At 37.9% G+C, this 7,988-nt stretch overlaps 1 protein-coding gene across 1 annotated transcript; it reads left to right on the forward strand.

Moving 5' to 3' along the window:
* Positions 1-925: 925 nt before the first annotated feature.
* On the forward strand, positions 926-5,500 carry LOC135644266 (uncharacterized). Its single transcript, XM_065161735.1, has 8 exons — positions 926-1,291; positions 1,654-1,913; positions 1,997-2,119; positions 2,809-3,027; positions 4,546-4,879; positions 5,039-5,069; positions 5,199-5,307; positions 5,459-5,500. The coding sequence occupies exons 2-8, from the start codon at positions 1,746-1,748 to the stop codon at positions 5,498-5,500; spliced, it is 1,026 nt and encodes a 341-aa protein (XP_065017807.1). The 5' UTR covers positions 926-1,291; positions 1,654-1,745.
* Positions 5,501-7,988: the final 2,488 nt, after the last annotated feature.

Genomic DNA, 7,988 nt, shown 5'->3' on the forward strand with positions numbered 1-7,988 from the left:
CATTCGGACCCTGATTGCTGTGGGAGGTGCAACCGCCCAAGCCAGGAGGTGGCACCGCTTGGCCTAAGTCTCTCAGCGAGACTAGGCGGTGCAACCGCCCCAGCCAGGAGGTGGCACCGCCTGGGCTCAGTCTCCAAGCGAGACTGGGCGGTGCAACCTCCCCTGACAGGAGGTGGCACCGCATGAGCTCAGTCTTCGAGCTCTGTCAGGCGGTGCAACCGCCTCAATCAGGAGGTGCAACCGCCTGAGCTCGGTCATCGAGCTCTGGCATAGTGGTGCAACCGCCCCTGACAGAGGTGGCACCGCCTAGAGGCTCAGTCTTCGAGCTCTACCAGGCGGTGCAACCACCCTAGTCAGTTGTTGCAACCGCCTGATCCCGGAATTCCGGGAATTGACAGTTTTGAGCTCCTAATTAAAACAAACTTGAATCGATTTATACTAAGATCCACACTTCACCCGATTTCTAATTCTAATATAGAAGGATTTGCTCTATCACTTAGCTCTCACCTGCGGCGGTATTGTGCAGACCAACTACCCTCTACTAATCTAGCTTGATTCGGCCAACTCATCGCAAGACTTAACTTCAACTCCAAAAACCTTAAAAAAAGAAAATCTTAATTATCTTCTTCGCTTTATGTTATATAATCCTTTTAATATTCAAAAATGATATTTTCTAGAAAAGACTCATAAAATCTAGAAAAACCTGGTACAAAAATATATTAACACAAGCACAATCCTGTATGGTCCATCATAGATCTAATGCCTATCTACATCGTTGATAATTAATTAAGTGTCAAGCAATGATCATTTATCAATAATATATTCTATTATGTTTGCTGTCTTCCAATAAAATATACAATGTCAAGTTATATATGATTCATGTGTATATAAATATAAATATATATTTGGTAAAGGCTTTAAACAGGTCAATATGGCTGGCGTTGATGCAATTAATTCTTGTGGAGTCTGAGAGTACACAGCTCCGCCTGTGTAGGATATCTGAGCAGAAACGATTACAGACTAGGAGGATCCGTCCAAAGGTTTCGAGACTCGCAGCGATTGAGAAGATAGGGAGGACCTGAGCGAAATCAAACCCAGAGGGCCTCGATAAATTGACGTCGTCTCGCGATCTGAGATCTCCGCCGCACATATCCTCGATCCCTCCGCCGTCACTCCTTTCGCGTCCTCTTCCTTACACCCATCCATATCAAGAGCCCCTCCGAGCCCTAATCCCCCTACTGATCTGATATTGGGCTTTTCTTCTCCGCTTTTTGCTGCTGCTGCCTACGAGGTGCGCACTTCTGTTACGGTCGCTTTGCTACCTTCTCGATAAAATTTGTTTCAAGAAGAGAACACCGATCCGATCACATGAACCATTGTGGTTTTGATGTGGCCTTTTTTTCTCCCACGATCATGTGTGCTTGGTGGTGGTCTAGATGGATTTCGGATTGATGTCTTTTCTCTTCTCTCCGAAAAGGATGACAGAAAGTGTTATTCCCTGTGAAAGGGAATGGCGAGATTTTGTACGGAAAGAACTTCCAGAAGTTCATATATGTTGCTTTGTGGATTTCTTTTTTCTTTCGTGTTTTGATGATTTTAGTCCGTGAATTTATAATGTTTGTATAGGATGTTTCTGTTTATGAATATGTGCAGAATACAATCCTCATAAAGGAGCTCGGAGCTGGTCATTGGGACCTCGAATAGGAGTGAGGAAGGGGAGGAAGAAGAGCCGGTGAGCGCGAGGGATGAAGAATTACGGACTCCGGCTTCGATTTCCGCTGGTGCAGAAGACCTCGAAGCCAGCTCCTCCTCGCCCTTCCCTTCCTGCCTTCGCTTTCGGCGGCGGCGACGATGAGGATGACATCGAGAGGGAAATCTCACGGCAGGCGTCCAAGAACAAGTCTCTTCGGAAGGTTTTTTAAAATGGTTTCCTTATTCCTGGTATTGATGAGTAAATTAACTTACGGGTTGATTGATTGATGGTGGAATTTGGTAGATCGAGGAGCAGCACAAAAAGGCAATGGAAGAGGATCCCTCGGTCTTCGACTACGACGGGGTTTACGACGAGATGAAAGGGAAGATTGCGCGCCCCAAGGTTCAGAATCGAACGGAGAGAAAGGTACTTCACTTTTGCCTACGTTTGGATGAAAACATGATCCTTTTGATTACGCTGATGATCGCATGGAATTGCGTTTCAGTCTTATGTGAGACCTCTTTATTCCCTTCTTTCATGGTCATTTCGAATGATCAAATTGAAAGAAGTGATCTTTTAGATGAGACTATGACGATGATAATTGGGCTCCAAGAAGATTTCTTAGATATGTACCCAAAGTCGGATACTCTACAAAACGAACTCACCTTATTACTCTTTTTGAAATTGGTTTTCCCTCGTGTTCAGGGTGGGGCAGGTGTGACGGTGATTATTTATCGTATCTTCTCCATTCCTTTCTTGAAATAAACATGGGATACCTTTTCCAGTTTTTTTTTCTTTTTCAAGTTAGTCGATCTCTCGTACAAAGAGTATTGAATTATATTTTGGTTGAAATTCAGATCAATAATAGGATACAAAGTAAAGCTTTGTGGACTTTGTATGTTTGCTTTGGCACAATAATTAGCATTTTAATTTTCAATTGTGCTTTGTTCAAGTATGATGTGAATTCAAAAATCCTAATTCGGCAGTTCTTTTTCGGCGGCATCCTTTTTGTATTAAACCTAAATTGTGGGAGAGGATCGACCTTATTTTTTGAGTGCTTAACGATTAAGAATGCAAGTTAAAAATTTTATGTCTGTGTTTGATCTTGGTTGCAGTCAAAGTATATAGAAACAATTATGGAGAAAGCAAAACAACGTGAGCGGGAACATGGAATTGTATATGAGAGGAAGCTACTGAAAGAGAGGAGCAAGGATGATCACCTTTTTGCAGATAAGGAAAAGTTTGTAACCGGTGCCTACAAGAAAAAGCTAGCAGAACAAGCTAAATGGTTGGACGAAGAGAGGCTGCGCCAAATTCGTGAAGAAAGAGATGATGTAAGTGGCTCATATCTTTCTTTTTGCTGCTTTGCTTTATTTTTCTTGTTGCATATGTAATATGATTTATGCAACCTTTTGTGCATAAAAAACATCCACTGTTCAACAAAATGTGGTGTATTCGACAATTGATTTTGTTTTTCTCTGGTGGAAGAATAAAAGCTTAAAATCACTTCATTGTTGTAGAATCAGCTCATCAGCAATTGCCTTTTGTATGTTTATCTGGACTTTTTTAAGAAGTCAAAACCATGAGTTTGTCGGGGTCATGAAACATGGTAATACTTTTATTAGAACTTATCAATTTATTGTTTGAATGTGCTTCCAATTTGGAGTCATGTTGTACATACTTGTGTCATCTTCTTTTGTTAAATTTAAATCCTTTTGGTATTAACATCAGATAGAAATACTTTCGATAACTTTTGTAGATTTATAGTGATGAAAGTTATTAAGTGTATATTTCGCCTTCGGGAGTATTGCATTTGTGAGCATAATTATTGAATTTATCTATTAGCTAATTTATGAATTGTAATATTAGCTATCAAGTATTAGATGCTATTTGGTGTTGGCCACATGGAATGAGACCTTGGTAAAATTATTGTATCCAAGGTTCACATCTTAGTCATCTATTAATATAAGCTTGGTGGTAATTTTGATTTTTTCCATAAAAATTGAATTTATCTGATTTTGGTTTTTGTATTGATTTTAATTTTTCTGCGACCTTATCCTATCATCATCTTTGTCCAATACTCCAACCATATTGTCCCAACCAATTGTTGCATTATTATCCCCTTCTTGTTTACCAGTCTTGACCTTTATCTCGATTTTTAAAACCTTGATCAGATCAGAATTTGGACAGTTTTGGTTAGGGGTTTGATTCATACCCAGTTTAGTCAGATAGGCTATCAGATCATATCGTGTTAAGATATGTGACACTTGTAGTCTTATAAACTATAATCTTCCAATTATGAAGCACAGTGAGGTGTCTTGAGGGTTTGAGTGGATTTGACAACCTGGCTAACTTATGATCAGCATGGTTCATGTCTTTAACATCAGTTAGGGCAAGACTTAGGAGAGGACAAGACTTATGATGGTTCTCATGTTATTGTGAAACATGGAGCACCATAATTTTTTTACGCTTAGCCAGTAAGATTGGTCCTTCTGGTGACAATACGCATGTTTAATGTTCCGAAACTTAATGTGAATTTTCTTTTATGTTATCAACCATAGTGCAAGAAGATCCATTATGAGTGAAGGCTTCTAGTTATTGTATGTCGAATCCAATTCAAATGGCTGCTTTCAGCAATGATGCAATTTAAATTTGACTAGTATTTGAGTGATAAGTTGTTTTATGTTGCAATTAAGTGGGACTAGGAATTTCATTATTTCTCAGGAGTGATCACACTTCTCTTCGATGCTTTTACTTTTTTAGTTGGTTATCATGGTCATTAAATTTCATTATGCAGCACCCATTTCTTTTCTTTAATCAGTTAATGTAACCGACATGACTGCTTCATGTAGGTAACCAAGAAGAGTGACTTGAGCGATTTTTACTTTGGGCTCGGTGAGAATGTAGCTTTTGGTGCTCAATCAGAAGATGCCACAAAACGAAAGGAACAAAAGCCACCCGGAGGCACTTCAGCGGTACCTGAACATGGCCCTACTGAGAAGAATGCACAGACAGATTATACTCGGGATATAGAGAAAGTTGATACTCAAGCCAAGACTTCTAGTCATACACAGAACAACTCTGAGCAAGCTGCAGAGTTAACAACATCATATGTAACTGTAAAAGGTTACGATGATGGTGATAAATTGGCAGCTGTGGATCAATCAACTGAACGTTACACGAGAGGTGATGACGCATTGGCTTCAGCAAGAGAGCGTTTTCTAACTCGAAAGAGAGCAAGACAGCAGTTGGAAAGCAGTTGTTTCGTCTCTATTTAGCACTTATATCTGGAGTTAAAATTGGTATTCTCTGATGCCATTTATAGTAACCTCATCGGTTATTTAGTTTTTGAGGAACTCAAGAAGTGCACCTCTTGGTAAGTTTGCTGTAAGCATTTCTCCAAAATAAGCAAAAGAAGCATCAAACGTTTCATGTTAGACGATTATTTATACACATAAAAGTTGTTTGAAGTGACAGTGGTCAGTCTATATATGATTATGAACAGCTACAGTCTAGCCATTTCTGACTACCTGGGAGCTGATATGTCATGCAGCCCATCAGTACAAGCAGACCTTAATAACCTTCAAGTTGGAATTGATCTTCATGGTGCTGAGGTATATGCATGGCTTGTTAACAGAAATCCTGTTCTTCAGATTAAATTCTTCTTCTGCTAGTTAATCTCTTGAAGATAATCTTTCTGTTCTTTCATATAATCCTGTTACAAATATAAATCTGCTATTTTTTTTCTTTTTTGTCTGTTTTTAGGGGTTTCCTGGTGTTGATGATTCAATATATGGATCTCTTTGAGATATAGGTTTGTATTATTTGTTGCAGTTTTTGTTGTTTTCTTTACAAATTATCATTTTTCAGGAGTTAACTTTGATTAGTGCTAGTAATTCACTTCTATTTTTGTTTTCCCCCCACAAAATTAGTCTTTTCTTAGCAGTTAGCTTTTTATTTTTGCAATCATTTGAATTTTGAAAGTTCTTTAACATATTAAAATTCAAGTTATTACTACTGTTGGATGTTCATGAGATTTTTCTTTTCATGAAATAGAAGGCAAAGCCATTTAAATTTAGTAGATAAGATTAGAGCTAAAATTTTGGTACAACACAAAAGATAGGGAAAAAACTTGGAATGAGTAGTAGTCCCCTACTCTGTCTTCCTTCATCTCAGTTCCAGTGCTTAGTGGGACTTGGGGCTAGATTCCACTTTCAAATCCAAATATGAAAGTGCCAGGTGGTGAAATTGTATCTTGAGCCTTGCCTAATCCATCTAGCAATCCTGGTTGACCTTGGAACACCTCAAATGCCTGCCATGCATATTAATCTTCCCACCATCCGAGTGAAAGTAAGCCTTGTCACATGCATCTTGTAGTGACACACAGCAGCACGAAGCTGTCCAAATGGCCAATCATGTAGGATATTCATGATTGGAGCTGAAACCCACCTTGGCTTAGCCAGTTACATAGTGGATGCGGGCAGTTCAACTGGAGAGTCTTGCTAAGGTTGAGTTCAAGTTCAGTTTCCTTCGCAATAGTCCTTTAGTACATGTACATAAACAACCTATATGTTAACTAAATACATGCAAGACTAACACGAGTGCAACTAAGTGCTGTCAAATTCTGGTTCACTATCTGTGTACAGTGTGTATTAGTAGGAATCAATTGTGAGGTTGGGTCATGGCATTACAGTGAGGTTGCTCTTTTCACAACCAGATGACCAAGTTTCATGAACATAGCAGCTTGAGGGGTCCCTAGACCCAACCTCAGTATAGAGTCTCGTATACTAGGCATTTTTCAAAATTCTTGTCATTTGAAAACCTATGTCAAATTTTGTAAAGATAAGCCACGCCAAAAACATGTCCAAGTATGTTCACCTCATGACACTAGGTATGCCAGATCATCTGAATTGGGTTAGGCTGAATTTGCATATTGGCACAAACATTTCCAAGCTCAATTCATAATGGTTTCGAAATACTTGTTACGGTAATAAGCTGGTGAAAATGGAGTGTATTTACTGTTGTACTTAATTTTTTATTCTCTCTTTTTGCTTGAGGATTCATCTGATGTGTGGTTGTATTCATTGTAAATTGCTTTACATGAATGATTAAGTTTGGATATTGAAGCATATTAGATAGTTTTCCAAGTTTGTTTTAAGTGTTTGCTACACAACATTTTGTTTTATAATTTTAACAATATTTTTCACTTGTAGGATTCATGGAGGTCTGGGACCATCCAACACAAGATTATGAGAAGTTCTTTTGAACCTTTAACTGTGTTGTGGCAATTTAAGTAAGGCTGCTTATTACTTATCCTCCAGCCAGTATCTGGATTTCAAACATCTAGGATTTTAGACAATAAATAGCACATTGATATATCAACTATCAGTTGCTGTGTCCAGTATCTAAACCACATGTCACAAAGTTGTGTTCTGCTTTTGTTGTCTGCTGCTTTAAATTCCTGCCATTAACTTTGTCCTTACCTTGTGAGAATGGTTGTTTTGTACCTTGTTCAGTAACTTCTGTTTGCCTGTTTGAGGAGAGGCTTCCATCTAATTCCATAGTCTATTGTTTGATGATGAAGGTTAACATTGATTAACTTATTTGTGCTCTATGTAGCTAATATTGCTGAAGTATCATTATCAGTTAATGTTTTATCTCATTATATTTCCAGATGTTCTCTTTCCCACTAATCTTATGTTTAGTGCTAGATTGGCTTGCAGTTGGTAGATCCTTGTAACACATCTAAGTTCGATTTCTAGTATATTTTATCAAGATAAATTAGAAATTCTAGAGGTTGCCTCTTGGCTTTCCAGGGAAAGGAAGTGAGAATGAGAACACGTAAGTATGAAACTTTTGTAAAGAAGTGGACTACTAGTGTTCAAAGAATTGGCATGTGAAATCATATAATGAAGAGTGAATGAAACTTTTTATTGCTGTTAGAAAGGTCCATGAAATTTGAACCAAGTCTTTTACTGGATTGAATGCTCAAGGATATAAAAATTTGTGTTGCATTAGGTTGGTCAAATTGGACAATGTGTAATAAAAACATCAGATTTGTGATAAAAATAATTAAAATATTAAAGGAACCTAAATTTGGGGAAAAATTAAAATTAAAAATAAAAAAATACTTAAAGCTTGTTATTTTCCTCAACTTTTGAAACTACAACAGAAAGTTAAAGAAAAACTACTCAATTTTCTAGATAAAATCCCCTAAATGTTCAATTTATGAATTTTGAATTTCACCAAAATTTCTAACTTTCTATTTTCATCTTTGATTACTTGTGAAAAGAAA

This window comes from Musa acuminata, chromosome BXJ3-8, assembly GCF_036884655.1.
Source record: "Musa acuminata AAA Group cultivar baxijiao chromosome BXJ3-8, Cavendish_Baxijiao_AAA, whole genome shotgun sequence".
NCBI classification, from domain to species: Eukaryota; Viridiplantae; Streptophyta; class Magnoliopsida; order Zingiberales; family Musaceae; genus Musa; species Musa acuminata.

Coding starts and splice junctions, on each gene's coding strand:
- LOC135644266 (XM_065161735.1), top strand. CDS start 1,746: ATGAAGAATTACGGACTCCGGCTTCGATTTCCGCTGGTGCAGAAGACC. Junction 1,914..1,996: donor AGAACAAGTCTCTTCGGAAG/GTTTTTTAAAAT, acceptor GGAATTTGGTAG/ATCGAGGAGCAGCACAAAAA. Junction 4,880..5,038: donor AACTGAACGTTACACGAGAG/GTGATGACGCAT, acceptor TCGGTTATTTAG/TTTTTGAGGAACTCAAGAAG.